This window comes from Eurosta solidaginis, chromosome 1, assembly GCF_040869045.1.
Source record: "Eurosta solidaginis isolate ZX-2024a chromosome 1, ASM4086904v1, whole genome shotgun sequence".
Classification (NCBI taxonomy): domain Eukaryota; kingdom Metazoa; phylum Arthropoda; class Insecta; order Diptera; family Tephritidae; genus Eurosta; species Eurosta solidaginis.
Window position 1 is genome coordinate 156,840,515 of NC_090319.1, and position 22,399 is coordinate 156,862,913.

The window sequence follows — 22,399 nt, forward strand, 5'->3', positions numbered from 1 at the left end:
TTCTTTAAAGAAATTACATTTTGTTGGACTGAGTTTCAGCCCAGCTTTCCGTAAGCGGAGAAACACTTCCTTAAGAGCGGCAATATGACCTTCCAAGGAACGCGAGTGGACTATATTGTCATCTAAATATACCAGTGTTGTTGTCCAAGGAAGGCCAGCTAATACATTATCCATTAATCTCTCGAAAGTGGCGGGGGCATTGCAGAGCCCGAAATGCGTGACGTTGAACTGCTAGAGCCCTGCTGCACAAGAAAAAGCTGTCTTAGATTTAGAATCTGGGGGCACTTCCACCTGCCAGTATTTGTAGATCCGTGGTGGAGAACCACTGAGAGCCGCTCAAAGTCGCCAGTATATCATCCTTGCGGGACGACACAAAACCTGAATGAGCCATCCTTTTTCCTCACAAGGACAACTGGAGATGACCATGGGCTGGATGATTTTTCGATAATGCCTCTCGCTTGCATGTCGCCTACTAGTTCCGCTACAATGCCTCGCCTTGATAGAGGCTCTCGTCGGGGTGCTTGCTGTGTTGGTGTGGCATCTCCGGTATGTATTTCATGTTTCACCAAGTGAGTGCGTCCAAAGTCACTAGAATGGCTACAAAATACATCGCTCAAGTCAGAAACTAACCTTTGAAACTCTTCACGAATGGCGGCTGGCACATCCTCATCAAGAGGGAAACGGGTTTCAGAGCACATGGGAGCGTATTGGGTACCATCGTCGTTTGCGGGTATCACTTCAACTTCGGTTGCTTTTCCTTTTTCGGTGTCTGCAGGTAGCTTCACCAAAGATGAGTTCGTGTTGATCAGCCGTACTGGCCAGGCTATCTGCTCTGAATGTACTAACGTGCGTCCCATGAAAACACCTTCAGGAAGTTTAATTTCGACTGCAGCTGAAATTAGAACAGATTGCATTACGTCATTTCTATTAGCTGGTACCATAAGAAATGTGTCAGATCGTGCTGGCAGGCAAACGGCGGACTTCAAAATTACTTTTTCTCCGGAAGGAATGGTGGTCCCGCCAATGGAACTGATCCATTCTCCACATTGCTGGTACAGAAAGTCCAATCCTAATATGGCAGGGGTAAGTGCACCGATCACCAAAAATAAATGCTGAACATTTAACTGACCCAACTTAAACTCCAGTTGGACCTTTCCTCTTGAAAATAATTCACCATTTCCTGCGGCGAGGAGTTTGCAGTGGCCAGGTTGTATCGTAGCTCCTGCCGGCACACTGTTATAAGGAATAAGGGACACGGCTGCGCCGGTGTCTACGATAAAAGGTGTATTTACGCCATTCACCACAGCATGTATGAGCAGACCATCACAGTTTACTGCCCTGATATTTGAATCTGAGGTGAGCGGTTCATCTCCTGATGTTTTTCGGTTGTGTTCCTGCAATGGCTGTTGATTTTCATTAATTACCTCATTTGGAACGATTGCATTTAATTTCGTCGACTTTCGCTCCACATAGTCGACGAGTTATGGTTTTCCTGCTGCTCAAGATGACGCTGGTTGACACTAAAAACGTTTCGCGCTCGGTTTCGATCAGTGTGCGATGATATTTCTTGAGCTGCAATCAACGCCGCTTTAATTGTTGAAGGCTGTCCTGCAACGACTAAACGCACTAAATCTAGATCGCGTAGACCATCGATAAATTGAATTTTAAGTGCTTCAGTAACGAAAGATGTAGGTGAGTTTGGAAAAGCGGCGGTGGCCAAAAGTTCTAAAGCGGTGGCAAATTCGGCCAGACCTTCCCTTGGACACTGGACGCTTCGCTTGAATTCTTGATAACTCACCTGCAGGCACCGTAATTTTTTCGGTGAAAAGCTGACTCAGTTGCTCCCATGAGGGCGGTGGGTTTAAAGGCAGTATCCTTATAAGGCGCAATGCTTCGCCGCGCAGATTTGTGATGACCGCCATCACTTTCTCGGCAGTGGTCCACACATAAAAGTTGGCGGTATGTTCCACTAAACACTTATAGTCAGACCAAGATGTTGTGCCATCATAAGGTGTTACGTCGTATTGACAAAACTAGCGGCGTGAAATGTGTGCGTCGCTTTGAATAACACCATTAGTGGTGGTGTTTGACTGCCTTAATAGATGTTGTTGCTGTGTTTCTTCGTTAACTATGCCGGAACCATGAGCGACTTGTGCGGAATTCATCGTGGAATCTAGAACACTAGCCGTAGTAAATGGTGGTGTTGACGCTGCCGCGATAAGACTCCTCGGATACGCTCCGCTTGCGGTAACTGCCGATATAGTTTGCGATTGCCCTGGATAACTGACGCTTGGTAGGTGGCAGACCATTGTTGTCGATGTACCAAAAATTCGTCACCGATGTTTGTGGGTAAATGTGTTGTTCAAATTTAGCAGCCAGGCGGTCAATGGAAAATTGTAATAATGCCAACCGTTCTTCGAAACTTTCTAACAGCGATTTTACCTCCGATCTTAACTGCTGAATCTCACTTTGCTGACCAGCAGGCTGTGCCTGCAAGAATGAGGTAAGGTGGTCATCCATCGCTTGTGAAAAAGCAGCAAACTGCTATTGGATATCCTTCTGGACTTGACGTTGCAGCTGATGCAACTCCTTAGATCTATACGTCATGGTACGCTTATAGACTAGAACGCTAGACTGTTCGATTTGGTGCACTAATATGCACCCCACACTTGACACCAGTGTTGTAATAAAAATCAACACTTGGTGTATACCGTTCCCGAGAGGGTTTTTATTAATTACAGGTTGTGATGTAGTTTAACAACTAACTGAGTATATAACAAAAGTGGTCCTTTATAGACAAATCAAAATAAAAAGTAATCCGTTATCCTCGCATTCCGATCTGTGTTTTGCATTATTGCTGTTGTACTATAGGTAATTTTTCTGCTTGGCTTTACCGCTGTTCTGCTTGCGCCGCTATTGTTTTTCAACCTCTCTCTGACTGCGTGTGCAAAGTCACTGTTATATGCATAATCAGGGTCGTCGCAAAGTGTGTAATTGAATAGGGATAGTAGTAGGGTGGTATACTTTCATAAAAATATTATCAAAAATCCTAATATAAGCCTGCATACAAATCTAATTGCACGCTAGCAACGTGTTTTACTCAAACAAAAAGTGCGATTGAGCAACAACAACAAAGTAACGTCTTATATGAAATAGCGAGGGTAATAACAAAGAAGAATGCAACAAAATATATATCGGAACTACCAAACGAGATTTATGCACTCGACTAGCAGAACACGAAGCTGATATAAGAAAACAAAGACAAGGTACAGCGTTATCACAACATGCAATAACAAATAACCATGTAGCTGACTTTAAAAATGCGAAAATAATAGATATAGAGAGAAAGAAAAAACCAGATACACGTTAGAGAGCCTACGGATTATGCAAAAAGGGATAAAACAATCAACAAAAAAGAAGATACAGACGAAATAGCCGCGACATACCTTTTATGTTTATAGTTTTAGTTGATTATGACAAGTGTACCATTAATGATGGTATCGACAGTGTTTGCTTTTAAGTAATTTTTGTTATACATTTTTTTAAATTTATTAATGTAATAATCCACCATCTTCAGTGTAAGTGCATGTAAATATTTTCCTACTGTGATGATTGATAATTAATGTTGTTTTTGTAATTTTTTCCTCAAATAAAATTCACAGTCTCGCCCCAGAAGATGCTAAGAAAATCTTAGCCAAACGTTGGGCTGCAAGGTGGAAAAAACATTGTTTTATTCGCACCCCCCTTAAAACTAGATCAGACCAGCTTTTTATGAATAAACAAACATTTTTTTAATTTAATATTTTTGACATTTCTAATTTATATACTCAAAATTTTTCTTGAAAGAGATTTTTTTTAATTTTATTTTTTCAAATTATTAATAGTTAAGTGCAGTTTATTTTTCTTTGTTTATTTATTGTACAAAATATTAAAAATTTATTTCTATACTATTTTCTTTTCTATTTCATTTTCTTTTTTTTATGCCACTTTAGGCTTCAAACTTTTCTATTTTTAAGCTGGATATGTGCCATTTTTCAAAGAAAATGTTTAGTTGAAACATTTTATTAACTTTTTAATTTTTTAATGTGGTAAAAAAAATTTCCTGAACAATAATCAAGAATTTCTGCTTCTGGTTGAGCAGCTGAGCTGTAAAATTTGTTCTAAATTTTATAAATAAAATACTTATATCTAGCTTTCTGCCAGTCTTTCCTTGTTGCTGCCGGTTCTGTTCTTGCAGCCAGTCAGTCTGCTGCCAGTCATATTGTATTCCACTTCTTTTTATGCTTTTGCTGCCAGTCTGATATGTCTGTCATATATTATTCCACTTATTATGCTTTGGATCGGTATTGCCTTGTTTATCCTTTAATAATCGCCTGCTATGATTTAGATTCGAAATTGCTATAAAGCGCAGTATGTGAAGCCAAAGGCCCCGAAAAGCAATTGTTCCTTTTCCTGTCGCCGGTGTGTGTGTCCATTAATTACTGTGTTGTGCTTCTTTTATATCTTGTTTGGTTCTGGGTTCGATCAGTATATTAATTAACTTTAAAAATTTTATTTTTAACAACTAGGTAATTGACAATTTTAAACTGGCAGGATCTTTATCCAGTAAGATCGTTTTTAGCAACTTTGCTTATTTAGCAAATTTTCTGCTATCTTACCGATCAAGCAGGCAGGATCCCCATGTAATATGAACATCCACTTAAAGTGAAAAACGGTGTAGGTTCTTTAGATCGACCAAAGTTAATCTTCTTTATTTTGGAAATGCTTCTGCTTTTATACAAAATGTTCTTATTCTACCTTTACCTATTTACGCCAATATTTAGGAACTAGAATGTACATATTTCCTGTATGTACATATTGGAATGACCTTATTTAGGTACTTGAGTACATGTGTGTGTATATGGCCAAGGTTTTTAAGTCAGCGTGACCAATTGACCGATATAAACAAATATGTGCAGTCAGTGCATAAGTGCATACTTAGCAATTTGATATTAATATATCGTGACGTGTGAGGTCTGCATGTGTGTAAATATGTATCGAACAATTGCATATAGTAAAAGCGGAACCAATTCTAAGGGCACATTACACTATTACTGTTCCTGTCCGCTATCCTTTACCACATATTCAGGATTTTAATATTAATCTAAGAAATAAAAAGATATTTTCAAAGTTAGATCTTGCTAGAGTGTATCACCGAATTCCAATGGCAGAAGAAGGTACTTATAAAACAGCGATTACTACTCCTTTTGGCATGTTTGAGTTCATTCGAATGCATTCCGCTTGAGGGACTCAGCACAAACTTTTCAAAGATTCATCAATGAAGTTGTAGGTGAGTTAGATTTTGTTAACGCGTACATTGATGATCTTTTAGTTGCAAGTGAGAGTGAAGAGCAACATTTTAAAGATCTCCGTTTACTTTTTGAACGTTTGTCTGAATATGGTTTGAATAATGTATTTTTGGTGTTACTAGAATTTTCTAGGGCATAGTATTTCTAAATTAGGTATACGCCCATCTGAAAATAGAATAAAAGCTTTTCGAGATTTTGGAAAACCAAAATCCATTAAACAAGCACAAAAATTTATTGGTATGGTTAACTATTACCGTAGATATATTTCACAATTAGCAGAATTTACTGGAGTTATATGTGATTTAATTAATAAATCAAGTAAAAACCGAGACAAAACTGATAAATCTATTAAAGCGTTTGAATGCATTAAAAACAAATTTGCATCTAAATTCTTATTAAATCATTTTAGATAAGATGCAAAATTGACTTAAACTGTAGATGTATCCAATACGGCAGTCGGTGATGTGCTCCAACAAAATTTTAACAATTCGAAGAAACTTTCTCCAGCTGAAATGAAATATAGTGTTCTTGATAGAGAACTATTAGCAATTTATCTTAATATTACACATTTTCGATACCTGTTGGAAGGACGAGAATTCAGTGTGTTTACTGATCATAAGCCCTTAATTTTCGCTCTCAACTCAAAAACTGAACGTAGTGCACGACAAACCAGACATCTTGAATTTATTGCACAATTTGCAAGTGATATTCAGCATAATACTGGACAAGCAAATGTGGTAGCCGATACTTTATCTAGGGCATTTGAAATACAGGCAATTCAAAATTCAGAACTTAATTTTAAAATTTTAGAAAAGGAACCGCAACAAGGTGATGAGCTAAACAATATTTTATCTCAACAATCACTTCAAATTTTAAAATTAATTAAAATTCTTCTTTTAAATTTGAATATATGGTGTGAATCATCCGGAAATTTTCCCAGACCGTTCGTTCAAAATAATTTACGCAAAATAGTATTTGAGAAGTTACATGGAATAGTGCATCCGGGTACTAAAGCTACTCGCCGTCTAATTATAAAAAAAGTTTTGGCCAAACATGAATAAAGAAATTAATAGATGATCTAAAGAATGTATTAGTGTCAAAAATCTAAAGTTTATCGACATACGAAGTCAACAGTTAGTAAAATTTCAATACCGAACAAAATATTCGAACATTTTCATTTAGATATTGTAAGGCCTTTACCTATTTGAAAGGGACATCGCTATATTTTAACCATTATCGATAGGTTCACACGTTGGCCAGAAGCATACGGATTAAGGGAAATTTCAGCAGAATCAATTGCAAATAAAGTTTTACATGAATATATACCTCGGTTTGGTGTACCTCTAGAAATAACTACTGATCACGGTGCTCAATTTACTTCAAAATTGTTTACAGAATTAACAAAGTTATTAGGCAGCCATAAAATTACAACGTCAGCTTATCATCCTCAAGCGAATGGCATTGCGATTTCATAGACAATTGAAATCTTCTTTAATGGCTACAAATGGAACCAGAGATTGGTATGGTAAGCTACCTCTAATACTGTTAGGCTTGCGATCAACATTTTAAGAAGATATTTCTATTAGGCTTGCTGCAAATAATAGACAATTGAAATCTCCTTTAATGGCTACAAATGGAACCAGAGATTGGCATGGTGAGCTATCACTAATACTGTTAGGCTTGCGATCAACATTTTAAAAAGATATTTCTATTAGGCTTGTTGCAAATAACTGCGCAGAACTTTTGTTTCACATGTACAACAAATATCTCGAAGAAAGAACTTTCCCCACCATATAGAAGACAGCCCGAATGGGTGTCATTACAATAGGGAAATACTCATGCTTGAGGCACTAGAAGGCACTTTCAATGTACCGCAATATTTGTTAGAAATTGTAAGGGACTACTGAATAGACAGTTATCTAATATATGAAACCACTCACGGTCAAACAAGGTAAAAATAACAGGTTGAGCAGCCTAACGACAGTCTTATTCGATTGGACATGCCAGAAAGCACCTTCCTCGTTGCTGTTGCAGACGATGTGGCAGCTGTGATAATAGCCTCAAGTTGCGAGCTGTCTCAGGTAAAATTGAACCAGGTCATGCGTAATGTAAATAGGTGATGGCTGATCACGTTCTCCAGCTAGAAACAGCAAAAACGGAGACCGTTATCCTCGTAAAGAGACGGACTCCCACTACCAGGACTAGCCAACAGAAAAACTAACTTGTACAAAATACCTGGGACTGAGGTTATACAGTAAACTCACCTTCTCTGATCACATACGAGGAGCCTGCGGAAGGACTTCGCGCACAATAGCGAATTTAAGTAGATTAATGGCAAACACAGGCGGTCGAAAGTCATCTACAAGGAAGCTGCTTACAGCAGCCTCGGCAGCCTAAGCTATACGGTGCAGAAATCTGGGCGAACGCAATGATATACTGGAAGAACCAAATCGCACTAACCCCAATTCAACGCATAGGGGCGCTGTGGATAGTTTCGGCTTACCGCACGGTCTCGGCTGAAGCTGTCCTGATTGTTGCGGGAACCATACCGTTAGGTCTTCTCCCTGTGGAAAGAAAAGCAATATACGACAACGGATCGCCAGCTTGAGCTTCTGTTGCCATGCAGGTGTGAGAAGAATCGATTCGACGCTAACAAGAACAGTGCAGCAACAGCACCATAGGAAATTGGACTAGGGAACTAATCCCTAAACTGAATCCATGGTTGAAGCGAGCACACGGAGAGGTAGAACTTCACCTGACTCAGTTTTTAACCGAGTACTGTTACTTCCGCCAATATCTGCACAGATTGAGCAACGTTGATAACCTGAGCTGCCTGTACTGTGGGAAAATGTACGATCTACGCTACGCCTTCTTCTAATGCGGGCACTTCTCCGATCAGCAAATTACGGTAGAAGAGATACTTGGCGATCTATCTCCGGGCAGGTCATCAATAACATGACCTGCCGAAGCCACAGATGAGATACGGTCAGGACATATGTGAGGCATATACTTAACAGTAAATGAGAAGACGGATACCTACCATATTACAGTGAGAGTAGCCATGGAACTCACGTAGCGCGCACCCGTACCCGAATTAATGCTAAACGCAGTTCCACGTACGGGGATTTACGCGGGCCGTGAGAGGTTATGTTTTAGGGGGTAGCCCTTCATAGAAGAAGGGAGTCCTACACTCGCAGTGAAGCTTAAATATGCCGACCAGTGCATAAAGTAAAAAAAGAGTAAAGTTAAGAGGAAGGAAAGAAAATGAAAAAAGAAAAAGGAAGGGAAGGAAAGGTGAAGACAGCAAAGGGAAATAAAGGAAAGGAATGGATGGAAAAGTGAAAGGAAAGCCATGTGAACCATATCAGAAATAACAGCACCCCACCTTGTGATGAGCCTTTACCTGTCTGCTTATTAATTTTCGCACCTTCTATCAACGGGCTGGTTAACATTTTTTAGTTATTCTGGAAAGAAGGCATCGCTGCTAATGAGTTGTAAACAAACAGAATGACGAAAAAATTAAAGTAACAAAGGGTTACAAACTTTACCGTCGGCAGTGAAATAGTTCTTGTGGAATAAGTAGATGAATTTAAAAACTTGATATTAAGCTGACTGCCGGGACGTGGAGCAGGAAATAGAAAAAATTATACTTAACAATCAGCTGTTCTTGTTTATAAGCAAGGCAGCTGTCGCTGTTGAAGCAAAAAATTCTAGCATTAGGTTTATTTGCTGTTAAGTTTACACGGAACACTACTTTCGTTTAAAGATTTTAATATTAACAAGGAGTTGAGAAAATGGCCCGAAAACAGACAAGGAAATGGTACAAGTGACGGCGTGTAATATTATATAGTTCCGACAAAAAAACCTGCAGAAAAAAATTGGAGGAGGAGTGGGTTGTTCAAAACAAAACACTTACAATTTTAACGTTTAACTCAAATATTTAATTTTCTATTATTCCTTTCATCAGTATCCAAATATGATAGCAAAACCCTTCATAAACAATTTAGTTGTACTTTATACATTAAAAGGCAAAGATTTTCTAATTTTATTTAAAACATTTTTCTACCCATCGTGGTAGTGCAAAAGCAGCAGAATGTATACTACTAGAGTAATATTTTACGTTCATATCATCTAGTTCTTTATCAGAAAAGTTTGTTATTGGTGACTTGAAATCTCTGGTAAAATCAACACAGCCAATTATAAAGCCAATATGACCACATGGATACGATGGTACAGATGTATGTGCATATGCCACACTTCGAAAATGCTTTCGGCAGCTATTTATCGTATCTTTCACGTATCGGGCTTCCAGCCAATAACTTCCTCCTTGAGAACATACAACACCCCCTGGACGCAGAGCATTGCTCATTAGTTTATAGTAATTCTCTTCAAATAAGGATCGTGCTGGACCAATGGGATCTGAGCTATCCGTAATAATAACATCAAATTCTTTTTCATGCTTCCTCATATAATCCAAACCATCTCCAATAGTGAGTTGAAGCTTGGGGTCATAAAAACCACATGCCATGTTCGGTAAATATTTTTTTGACAATTCTACTACTCTTTTGTCGATTTCCACTTGATGAATTTCCTTAACTAAAGGATGTTTTGCTACTTCTCTAGCAACACCTCCATCACCTCCTCCAACAATAAGTACTTTAGTGGGATTTGGGTGAGAATTCAGGGGAATAAATGAAATCATTTCTTGATAAGAAAATTCGTCGCGGGTTGTGCATTGAATTATTCCATCTAAAACGAGGCAGGTTCCATACGTCTCCCTAAAAATTAAGTAAAAGTACAGTAAAATCTCAATGATTAATAAGTAAAAATTATATATTCTAAAATTGCATTCGATTTAAAATAATAATTTAAAATAAAAATTCGCGCGAATTTGACACATCATTCATTACATTGTTTCGGCACGTTTTGTATACATTTACACCATGATGTAATTACAAGGTGACTGGCGTTGGTAGCTTCTCTTTCTAATTCGCCATCTTGAACTCCCACTCCCAACTCAATTTGCCTCTAATTTTTCCTCTGAATGAAAAATTGTAGTAAAAACCATACAAATCAATTTCCCTGGAAAAGTATGCAACAGCATCACTTTTTTTTCCAATTCTATTTTGTTTGACTTTTCTATCGCTCAAACAAATGATAAATCTCAAAACAATTATTATTTTTTCAACAAAAACATTTAAATTTGCCATTTTTTTGAGTTCTATGAGAAAACCTATCGAATATATTCCCGTGGTCATTTATTTCTCATTCGTTGCTTGTTCGCGTCATTAAATCAACGAAAATATTGTCCAGAATATAAACGACAACACACACACACAGAAATGTACCAATGGCCCCACCTGAATCATATGAAGCTATACCAGATTCAGATGGTAATCCAACATATGTAGCACGAGTCTATTTTCAAGATCTATTGCCCGCCACCTATGCACCGGCAAAAGATGTTGCATACGCTTCACATAGCAGTAATTGTTTAGTCAAAACGACGAGTTACTAAATAATTTCAAACATAAATGGGTGGCCGATTTAAATGGACATGTACCACCGGTGGTTATTCGGAATTAGGTGAAAACACACGCTTCACATGCAATATATAGACAAAATTTTACTGGGCAAAGTACATCCTTCGCATAGAGTAATGTATATGCCAAACAATGCAACTGAGGTGAACACATCTGAATATGAAGCATTGGTATAAGAAACTATCACAGCAGAAAGTTACGACGAAGCAAATGACGAAGCCTAGTCGTACGTAAATTGAATGCAAACTTATAGTGGTGAGAGGAAACGAAAATAATCAATTTTAGTATAGGACCAGCTAATGACTTCGTACTTTATACTTGTCTGTTGTAATATGTTATCCTAGCAAAATCATATACGGAAATGTAATCATTTAATGTGTATTTGGGTATCTGTTTTTATTATTATTGTAAATATTATTTGAAAGGACAACTTAAATACATAAAGCGAAAATTTTTAACTAAAATAATTGAAAAATTAAAACTCACCGAACTTCTTAGACTATTTTGTAGAATAGACGAACTCCTATTAAAACAGTCGATCTCACTTTAAAGCAGGGCTGGGCAGCTTCGGCAGAGAACTACTTTCAATCTAACTTTCCTGCTTTGGTCCTAGGCATTAGAATTTTACTGTTCCTCTGAGTTAAAGGGCCAAAGTGACAATATTAAACTCTAGTTAGCTCAAAGTAGCACTGGAAAACCGGGCGACAGTGTTTAAACTGTAATAACAGGAGATATCTTTCGAATTTTTCTGTAAATCGACGAGCCATATAAAATCCAGCAATTTCCCCAATTTTTTACAATGAAAAAAAATATTTGAAGGTGCTAGTTTTTGTTGTGCAGTGCGAATGAAATGACTCCTTCACAGTTGAACATAGAATTTTAAAATTCAAAATTGTCGTGCAAGTTTCTTATGTCGATTTTGAAAGTAAATAGGAAGATATGGCATACCTGTAGAAAACCGATCGAACATATTCAATTTTATATTTCAAATCTTGTTACGGATATGAAGCATTTAACTATCAGTCTCCTTCAAGCTCATCGTGAGCATATTTTACTAGAAATATATAAATACTACACCATCCATTAACCGAATTTCATCCAAATCGGTTGAAGCGATTCAGAGTATTACTGAATATGAAAATATACAAAAAGAAACAATTTTAAGTTTTAAGATTAATGTAAGTTATATTTTAATCTAAAAATTAAAAAAAAAATCCAGTTTCGTTACCATTAAGGATTTAGTGCTTTTATTCAAAAAAGTATCAAATTTAATACTATTTCAGAAAACTGCCTCTTCTCTTCTTCCCCTTTCTCTAAAAATTCGTATTATGTGGGAGTTTTCAGAATGAGCTGTCACTACATAGAACACCTGGCGTTATTACATCATGCATTTACACTTTCGTAGGAAGTATTTTTCTTTCTGCTTTGCACAGGGTTATTCATGTAAATGATCCAACTAAATATATGCGAGCTAACGGTAAACATAAATATGCACAACAAATTATCAGCTTTTCTCAATAAAATTAGCTTAATTAATACTGAAAATGCAACAAAACCTAAAAAAGTATATCAAAAGATAAAAGCAGGCATTCGAAATATTCTTGATAAAAAGATACTTGGCGATCTATCTCCGGGCAGGTCATCAATAACATGACCTGCCGAAGCCACAGATGAGATACGGTCAGGACATATGTGAGGCATATACTTAACAGTAAATGAGAAGACGGATACCTACCATATTACAGTGAGAGTAGCCATGGAACTCACGTAGCGCGCACCCGTACCCGAATTAATGCTAAACGCAGTTCCACGTACGGGGATTTACGCGGGCCGTGAGAGGTTATGTTTTAGGGGGTAGCCCTTCATAGAAGAAGGGAGTCCTACACTCGCAGTGAAGCTTAAATATGCCGACCAGTGCATAAAGTAAAAAAAGAGTAAAGTTAAGAGGAAGGAAAGAAAAGGAAAAAAGAAAAAGGAAGGGAAGGAAAGGTGAAGACAGCAAAGGGAAATAAAGGAAAGGAATGGATGGAAAAGTGAAAGGAAAGCCATGTGAACCATATCAGAAATAACAGCACCCCACCTTGTGATGAGCCTTTACCTGTCTGCTTATTAATTTTCGCACCTTCTATCAACGCGCTGGTTAACATTTTTTAGTTATTTTGGAAAGAAGGCATCGCTGCTAATGAGTTGTAAACAAACAGAATGACGAAAAAATTAAAGTAACAAAGGGTCACAAACTTTACCGTCGGCAATGAAATAGTTCTTGTGGAATAAGTAGATGAATTTAAAAACTTGATATTAAGCTGACTGCCGGGACGTGGAGCAGGAAATAGAAAAAATTATACGTAACAATCAGCTGTTCTTGTTTATAAGCAAGGCAGCTGTCGCTGTTGAAGCAAAAAATTTTAGCATTAGGTTTATTTGCTGTTAAGTTTACACGGAACACTACTTTCGTTTAAAGATTTTAATATTAACAAGGAGTTGAGAAAATGGCCCGAAAACAGACAAGGAAATGGTACAAGTGACGGCATGTAATATTACATAGTTCCGAAAAAAAAACCTGCAGAAAAAAATTGGAGGAGGAGTGGGTTGTTCAAAACAAAACACTTACAATTTTAACGTTTAACTCAAATATTTAATTTTCTATTATTCCTTTCATCAGTATCCAAATATGATAGCAAAACCCTTCATAAACAATTTAGTTGTACTTTATACATTAAAAGGCAAAGATTTTCTAATTTTATTTAAAACATTTTTCTACCCATCGTGGTAGTGCAAAAGCAGCAGAATGTATACTACTAGAGTAATATTTTACGTTCATATCATCTAGTTCTTTATCAGAAAAGTTTGTTATTGGTGACTTGAAATCTCTGGTAAAATCAACACAGCCAATTATAAAGCCAATATGACCACATGGATACGATGGTACAGATGTATGTGCATATGCCACACTTCGAAAATGCTTTCGGCAGCTATTTATCGTATCTTTCACGTATCCGGCTTCCAGCCAATAACTTCCTCCTTGAGAACATACAACACCCCCTGGACGCAGAGCATTGCTCATTAGTTTATAGTAATTCTCTTCAAATAAGGATCGTGCTGGACCAATGGGATCTGAGCTATCCGTAATAATAACATCAAATTCTTTTTCATGCTTCCTCATATAATCCAAACCATCTCCAATAGTAAGTTGAAGCTTGGGGTCATAAAAACCACATGCCATGTTCGGTAAATATTTTTTTGACAATTCTACTACTCTTTTGTCGATTTCCACTTGATGAATTTCCTTAACTAAAGGATGTTTTGCTACTTCTCTAGCAACACCTCCATCACCTCCACCAACAATAAGGACTTTAGTGGGATTTGGGTGAGAATTCAGGGGAATAAATGAAATCATTTCTTGATAAGAAAATTCGTCGCGGGTTGTGCATTGAATTATTCCATCTAAAACGAGGCAGGTTCCATACGTCTCCCTAAAAATTAAGTAAAAGTACAGTAAAATCTCAATGATTAATAAGTAAAAATTATGTATTCTAAAATTGCATTCGATTTAAAATAATAATTTAAAATAAAAATTCGCGCGAATTCGACACATCATTCATTACATTGTTTCGGCACGTTTTGTATACATTTACACCATGATGTAATTACAAGGTGACTGGCGTTGGTAGCTTCTCTTTCTAATTCGCCATCTTGAACTCCCACTCCCAACTCAATTTGCCTCTAATTTTTCCTCTGAATGAAAAATTGTAGTAAAAACCATACAAATCAATTTCCCTGGAAAAGTATGCAACAGCATCACTTTTTTTCTCCAATTCTATTTTGTTTGACTTTTCTATCGCTCAAACAAATGATAAATCTCAAAACAATTATTATTTTTTCAACAAAAACATTTAAATTTGCCATTTTTTTGAGTTCTATGAGAAAACCTATCGAATATATTCCCGTGGTCATTTATTTCTCATTCGTTGCTTGTTCGCGTCATTAAATCAACGAAAATATTGTCCAGAATATAAACGACAACACACACACACACAGAAATGTACCAATGGCCCCACCTGAATCATATGAAGCTATACCAGATTCAGATGGTAATCCAACATATGTAGCACGAGTCTATTTTCAAGATCTATTGCCCGCCGCCTATGCATCGGCAAAAGATGTCGCATACGCTTCACATAGCAGTAATTGTTTAGTCAAAACGACGAGTAACTAAATAATTTCAAACATAAATGGGTGGCCGATTTAAATGGACATGTACCACCGGTGGTTATTCGGAATTAGGTGAAAACACACGCTTCACATGCAACATATAGACAAAATTTTACTGGGCAAAGTACATCCTTCGCATAGAGTAATGTATATGCCAAACAATGCAACTGAGGTGAGCACATCTGAATATGAAGCATTGGTATAAGAAACTATCACAGCAGAAAGTTACGACGAAGCAAATGACGAAGCCTAGTCGTACGTAAATTGAATGCAAACTTATAGTGGTGAGAGGAAAGGAAAATAATCAATTTTAGTATAGGACCAGCTAATGACTTCGTACTTTATACTTGTCTGTTGTAATATGTTATCCTAGCAAAATCATATACGGAAATGTAATCATTTAATGTGTATTTGTGTATCTGTTTTTATTATTATTGTAAATATTATTTGAAAGGACAACTTAAATACATAAAGCGAAAATTTTTAACTAAAATAATTGAAAAATTAAAACTCACCGAACTTCTTAGACTATTTTGTAGAATAGACGAACTCCTATTAAAACAGTCGATCTCACTTTAAAGCAGGGCTGGGCAGCTTCGGCAGAGAACTACTTTCAATCTAACTTTCCTGCTTTGGTCCTAGGCATTAGAATTTTACTGTTGCTCTGAGTTAAAGGGCCAAAGTGACAATATTAAACTCTAGTTAGCTCAAAGTAGCACTGGAAAACCGGGCGACAGTGTTTAAACTGTAATAACAGGAGATATCTTTCGAATTTTTCTGTAAATCGACGAGCCATATAAAATCCAGCAATTTCCCCAATTTTTTACAGTGAAAAAAAATATTTGAAGGTGCTAGTTTTTGTTGTGCAGTGTGAATGAAATGACTCCTTCACAGTTGAACATAGAATTTTAAAATTCAAAATTGTCGTGCAAGTTTCTTATGTCGATTTTGAAAGTAAATAGGAAGATATGGCATACCTGTAGAAAACCGATCGAACATATTCAATTTTATATTTCAAATCTTGTTACGGATATGAAGCATTTAACTATCAGTCTCATTCAAGCTCATCGTGAGCATATTTTACTAGAAATATATAAATACTACACCATCCATTAACCGAATTTCATCCAAATCGGTTGAAGCGATTCAGAGTATTACTGAATATGAAAATATACAAAAAGAAACAATTTTAAGTTTTAAGATTAATGTAAGTTATATTTTAATCTAAAAATTAAAAAAAAAATCCAGTTTCGTTACCATTAAGGATTTAGTGCTTTTATTCAAAAAAGTATCAAATTTAATACTATTTCAGAAAACTGCCTCTTCTCTTCTTCCCCTTTCTCTAAAAATTCGTATTATGTGGGAGTTTTCAGAATGAGCTGTCACTACATAGAACACCTGGCGTTATTACATCATGCATTTACACTTTCGTAGGAAGTATTTTTCTTTCTGCTTTGCACAGGGTTATTCATGTAAATGATCCAACTAAATATATGCGAGCTAACGGTAAACATAAATATGCACAACAAATTATCAGCTTTTCTCAATAAAATTAGCTTAATTAATACTGAAAATGCAACAAAACCTAAAAAAGTATATCAAAAGATAAAAGAAGGCATTCGAAATATTCTTAATAAAAAGAGAGAGGGTACAAAAGTTGAAGTTTTGAGAAATTTAGCATATTTCACTTCGCTATGCTAACGCGTCCGTAATTTATTTGAAACTCAAGATACTTTCATATATTTATGGTTGTTAAAATGGAACTTTTAAATAAATTTAGTTTGCTTAGTAAATCCGAAATTATGTTATGTAATTTGTGTCTTTAATTTGAAATTAATGAAAGCAATTTTCTTTTGTAACCAAAAAATTCAACGTGCTGCTAATGTGCATGTATGTATGAATATACCGTGTAGAGTGAACCAAATATAATAAGCTATAAATTTTGGCAAACAATTTTCAAAGTTTGATAATTTTTGTGAGTTAAGTGTAACTCTTTAATCTTTTTTTATATTATATATATGAATACTATTTCCAAAAATTACGTTTATGTGATTAGGAAAAATATTTTTTATTTTGGTGCCGTCTTAACGCCCGCCATTCATTGTACAAGTATAGTAATAATAATAACACACTTCCTTAAAATTTTACTTTTGGAGTTTTGCTTTAAGTATACCAATTTCGACTTTTTTCGGCCATTTTCGGCAATTTTTCTTTTTTCGAAATTTTTTAATTCGATAAAAAAATTGTCTGTATAAAGAGGTTTTTAACGATTCGGCCTCTTGTGTTTCGACATATCGTACGGATCCCGTGGTGCAACATCATCCTTCAGAATCACTAAGTCATCCACTGCCAGATTGGGAGTGGCCGTGCACCACTTTGAATGCTTTTTGTAGCTCCTTTATGTACTCTTCGCGCCAGCGATGCCGGAATTGTTGTTGCACATATTGTATCATCTTAAATCGATCAAGTTTACTTACGTTTGCCTGCAGTGAGGGCTCTGGGATTGTTAGGAGCGATCGGCCAATTAGAAAGTGTCCTGGTTGAGTGGATCATTTGGGTCGCTTGAGATTGGAGTCAGGGGCCGACTATTCACAATGGCTTCGGCTTGGCAAATGACAGTATGCAGTTCGTCGTGTTGTGATGAATGCGATAGTGGACAAATCCGAAGCAATTTCAAAGTGTACTGCCTTCGTGGTAAAGCATATGAATATGGCCATGTATACCTTGATCTGGAATGTCTGGTAACGTGTCGAATGAGTTAGTCCAATTTTCTGGTTGAGTACCTGGGAGGCTTGTAATACGAATAATAAAAAAAATATTTGGAAAGGCTTTGCTTATATGTATTTAAGGAAATCAACGTTTGGGCCGTTCGGAAAGGTTCGGGGTTTTTGCTTAAAAATCTCGCGGATCGTTCAAAAAATTTCAGGTGTAGCTCGTTGCGGAAGGAAGGAGAAATACTTAAGATGGTCACACTTTTGTAGCTATTGTTACGGGCTAACTCTAATACTCGTCGTCGGCACGATTTCTTTAAATCATTTGCGGCTCCATGCTGGCCACGCACAAAGGCGACTTACGGTTGCTATCAATTATCTACTAATAGTCACGACTCTCGTGGCACAATTTTACAGATTGGCATCAATGTTGGCTTATCGTTGATCGCGTCAAAGGGCGCTTTCACTTTTTTCGGCTATTTCTAAGACTGCGACTTCAAACTCATATCTTCGTCGACGTCACCAGAAGCTCGTGGTGTAGCTTCAAAGACTTTTTGACGGATATTTTGTCGCGCTTTGCTGCCGAGCTACACCAACGAAGCACATTGAAACGTTAGGGAGTAACTATTTGGTCAAGGATGTCGCCCTCAAAATCATAAGCAGTCCAAGTGGATACCCTTGCGTTACTCATGGGCTCCTACGAAGACAGTCACCTTATAGCGGTGCAGGGGCTTACACCGATCGCATGCGATACTAATTGGTCAGATATGAGCGGTGCAATCGCGCTCACTTGACAGATGTGGTCGAATGCGATCAGTAACCAGGAACTGTCACCTCCTAATCCAGGGTGTCATGCGTCACCGTGCCCATTGGACTGGTTTACAGCCAGGAGGTCCAAAACACCGGCTGTATTATAACGACGCCTCACCAACACCGGGCCACCTTGGAGGGTAACCATGGCCTTACCGCGTTGAGGAGCTCTGCCGCGGCAGACCAAACGAGTTCCCCATAATACATATTTGACAACAACGCTTTCCATGCCAAGCAAGTTGTCGTAACACCAAGATGAATACAAACAATAACAGAAAACCTAACAGCAGCAACACAATAAAAAAAGGGCTCCAAGAAGAGAAGGGGGCAGAACAGCAGTAGGCCTCACATGTACTCCAGGCAATTCCTGGAAAGCCTCACGAGAGAGGTGGCAATGCTCTTCTTAGAGCATCAGAGGGACGATGAATCCCATCCACCAGCGCTGAAGTGCGCAGAGAACCGGCTGCTAAAACCGAAAAACCGCAAGTGTAATACCAATACCCAAGAAGCGCAGCGCAGGCCTAAAGAGCATTCGAATGAAGACCAACGAAACCCGCGATCCCTAGAGGCCGTTTGGCCACTGGTGAGCAGCGCGGGCAAAGGGAGCAGACGGCCTCGTCAGGCAACAAACCCGCGAAGGAGGGCGCGGCACCACTAATGTGCATCGCGGGTCCCTAAAACAACCAGGAATTTGACTGCCCAAAAACACGACAGGAAAACAAAAAGGGTATACGACGTTGCACCCAAGCACATGAGTGGGAACAACAACAAACACCCTGACAGGCCCTCTAGAGGGACGAGTATGTCTAGGCGCTCACCGTCGGAGCATGACTCAAGAAGTGGCTCACAAAGTAGCTGCGAAAGTTCCAGAAAGGGAACAGCAAAGAGCGGAGACCGGAAGAGTGGAAACGGCCCAACAGAAGGCACAACAGAGGCAGGCAACCCACATTACCACCACCGAGCAGACCAGGAGCGCTGGATGATAAAAGGCACCTAGGACTAAGTGGGTCTGGTGTTAAATAGTATCTCCGATACCTTGAGGAGGGCATGTCGCCCAGGGAGGCAAGAGCCAGGGCATACGAGCACATAAACCGGACCACGGGCAAAGAAAAGCGACCGCTGAACTGGGGAGCAGAGAAGGGAGGAGAAGACAGCTAGCGGCAGGTGGCCAGCATACATCCGCTCCCGCTGAAAAGCGCAGGATCGGGCAAATTACGCCGGAGGAAACTCAAAGATCAAAGAGGCAACGGGCCCATGCTCCCCAGAACACTGCACCTATGGGCAGGGAGAATTTGACCAGGGCGACTTGGGTACCCGCTGAGATAGCACCAAAGCAGCAGAGCTATTCGGACGCCCTCAGGGGTATCCGAATAGCTGTGCTGCCCAGGAACTACCCAGCGGATGCCCTAAGTCAAGAGGACCTGACTAATCTCCAACAGCGAATAATGGATGGAGTGTTCGGGGGGTGTGGGCATGCCCTAGCCTTTTGCGGGGTGTACTTCCGAGCAGGGCTCCTCCTCGTAGACTGCGAGGACGAGTAAACCGTCAAGTGGCTCGTAGAAGTAATACCGACGCTTGAGGGGTGGACAGGGCCACCATTATGTACGAGACGCGGGGATGACACACCGCCATTGCATAATGTGACCATGTTCATACCCAGAAGTGCGGAACGCCTCAAGGAATACGATACGGCTCCTCGCCAACCAAAACGAGGGCCTCAAGACGCGGAGATGGCGCGTTATCAATTGCAGCGCGGAAGAAACGGGCCTACGTCGACGTGGGCATAGACGAGGAAACTTACCAGCTCACACGCAGGAATGGATTCTAGCTGCAATACAAGTACGGTTTGATCCAAGTGAGACCCTGGAGGTAGAGGCAACCAGGGAATAGTGAGCGCCCGGAATAAAAGTCGGAGGCAGAGAGCGCCGACAGAGATGAGCTGTCGGACGGGAATATGTCGGATGCGAGCAAACGACACCATCAGAGCTCGCGAGACCACAAACAAGCAATATCGACACAAACGTGCAGCCAAGGGATGAAAGAGAAATCCCCACTTCTCAGGAGCTCATCGAGGGCTTCGACCTCCAGTAGCTGGAACTGAATAGCCGGGACGAAAGTGAGAGCGGGTTGTCGGATGAAGACGATCCGATGAGGCCGGCCGGGCTAAAATGACCGGCACAAGCATAAAAATAGCCCAGATCAACCTCCATCACGCCATTGAAGCTTCGGCTATACTGGCGAGGAGCCTCGCCTTCGATGATCTGGGCATCGCCCTCATTCAGGAACCTTGGGCTTGTAAGGGTGAGAGGCCTTAATGTGAGTAATAATAAAGTAATTTGGGATCTCTCTCAGCAGAGACCTAGAGCATGTGTAATGCTTATAGCAGATATTAACTCTTTTTGCATTACAGAGTTTTTAAGTCGGGATCTGGTGGCGGTACAAATCGATGCGAAGATGAATGGAGACGACACCAGCTTTGTGCTAGCCGCATCCTACTTCTCGGGGGACGACAACACAGTCACTCCAGGTAACGTGCAGAAGCTGGCGGCGTACTGCAGAAGAGCCAAGGTTAGGTTAGGTTGAACTGGCCGGCCCACGAGGACCTCACATAGACTGAATGTGTCCATAGTGTTACCAGAAGTTTGTTTTAACGACCAACCTGAAAACCCTATCAAAATGCAGGACCTATGTTATAAAATAACTCCGTCCTCTTGGCAAATACTAGCAGCTTCCTAAGACTTAAGCCACTTACTGCTTCTAGATCTGACAGCTGTATCACTTCTAATAGCTGGAGTCTTAGTTGGGCAAGCGCAGGGCACCAGCACAAAACGTTCTCGATCGTTTCCTCCTCCAACCCGCACTTCCTACATCTGCTACCACTGACCAAGCCCAATTTAAAGGCATGTGACACCAGAAGGCAGTGTCCAGTCAGAATACCCGTCATGAGTCTACAGTACTATATTTTTAATGATAGAAGCAATTTTGTTAGTCTAAGGTTGTAAGACCTACACATAATCATGTGCCCCTCTCACCTTCGCCTAATCTCGCCCAGTCTAATTGGAACGTCAACGGAGAAAGCTTCAAGGGATGCGCCCTTTTTTAGCTAGTTCATCCGCTTTTTCATTCCCGTCTATTTTCATATGCCCTGGGACCCAGTATAAATGTATGCTTCTCCCTGTCCCGATTCTCTCAAGAAGAGCCAAACTTCCGCTAATTATAGGAAGCGATGCTAACTCCCACAACACGGAGTGGGGCAGCAGTGATACCAACCAAAGGGATGAGTGTTTACTAGAATATATAGCCAGCAACGATTTGAGTATATATTACGTCGGGAGTAAACCGACGTTTGTTACAAGAGCCAGGGCAGAAGTCCTTGATATAACATTTGGCAACAACTTAACTGAGAATATGATCTTGAAATGGAGGGTCTCAGAAGAACCATCCCTTTCAAACCTTAGCAGTATCGGGGCAAGCAAATCCTAAAAGAAATCCCAGGAAAACAGACTGGGCAGTTACAAAAGTAGTATAGAGGCTAACGTAGATAGCCTCAAGGATAAGAGCAGAAGCACTAACTGTACCGAGTTAGAGAGCAGAGTGGATAGGGCAAATCAGATAATGATAGATGCCTACAACTCCAGTTGCCGAGTCTCCTTCGTTAAGGTTAAGAAGACAAGCCCCTTGTGGTCGCATGAGCTGACATACTAAGGAGGAAAGTCAGAAAACTCTTTAACGTGGCAAGGAGAGCCGGCAACTGGGAGGAATACACGCCAAATTT

The 22,399-nt window shown here is 39.2% G+C and overlaps 1 protein-coding gene and 2 pseudogenes across 1 annotated transcript in view; 1 reads left to right on the forward strand and 2 right to left on the reverse strand.

Moving 5' to 3' along the window:
- Positions 1-6,857: 6,857 nt before the first annotated feature.
- The window catches only part of LOC137236889 (spermidine synthase pseudogene), a 38,489-nt pseudogene continuing 22,947 nt past the window's right edge, over positions 6,858-22,399 (forward strand).
- On the reverse strand, positions 9,267-13,381 carry LOC137236891 (spermidine synthase pseudogene; annotated as a pseudogene).
- SpdS (Spermidine Synthase) overlaps positions 13,505-22,399 on the reverse strand; it is a 183,453-nt gene continuing 174,558 nt past the window's right edge. The window contains exon 2 of the mRNA XM_067759982.1: positions 13,505-14,364. Coding sequence (XP_067616083.1) covers positions 13,632-14,364 — 733 coding nt within the window. The 3' untranslated portion in view covers positions 13,505-13,631. The remainder of the gene's footprint in view (positions 14,365-22,399) is intronic.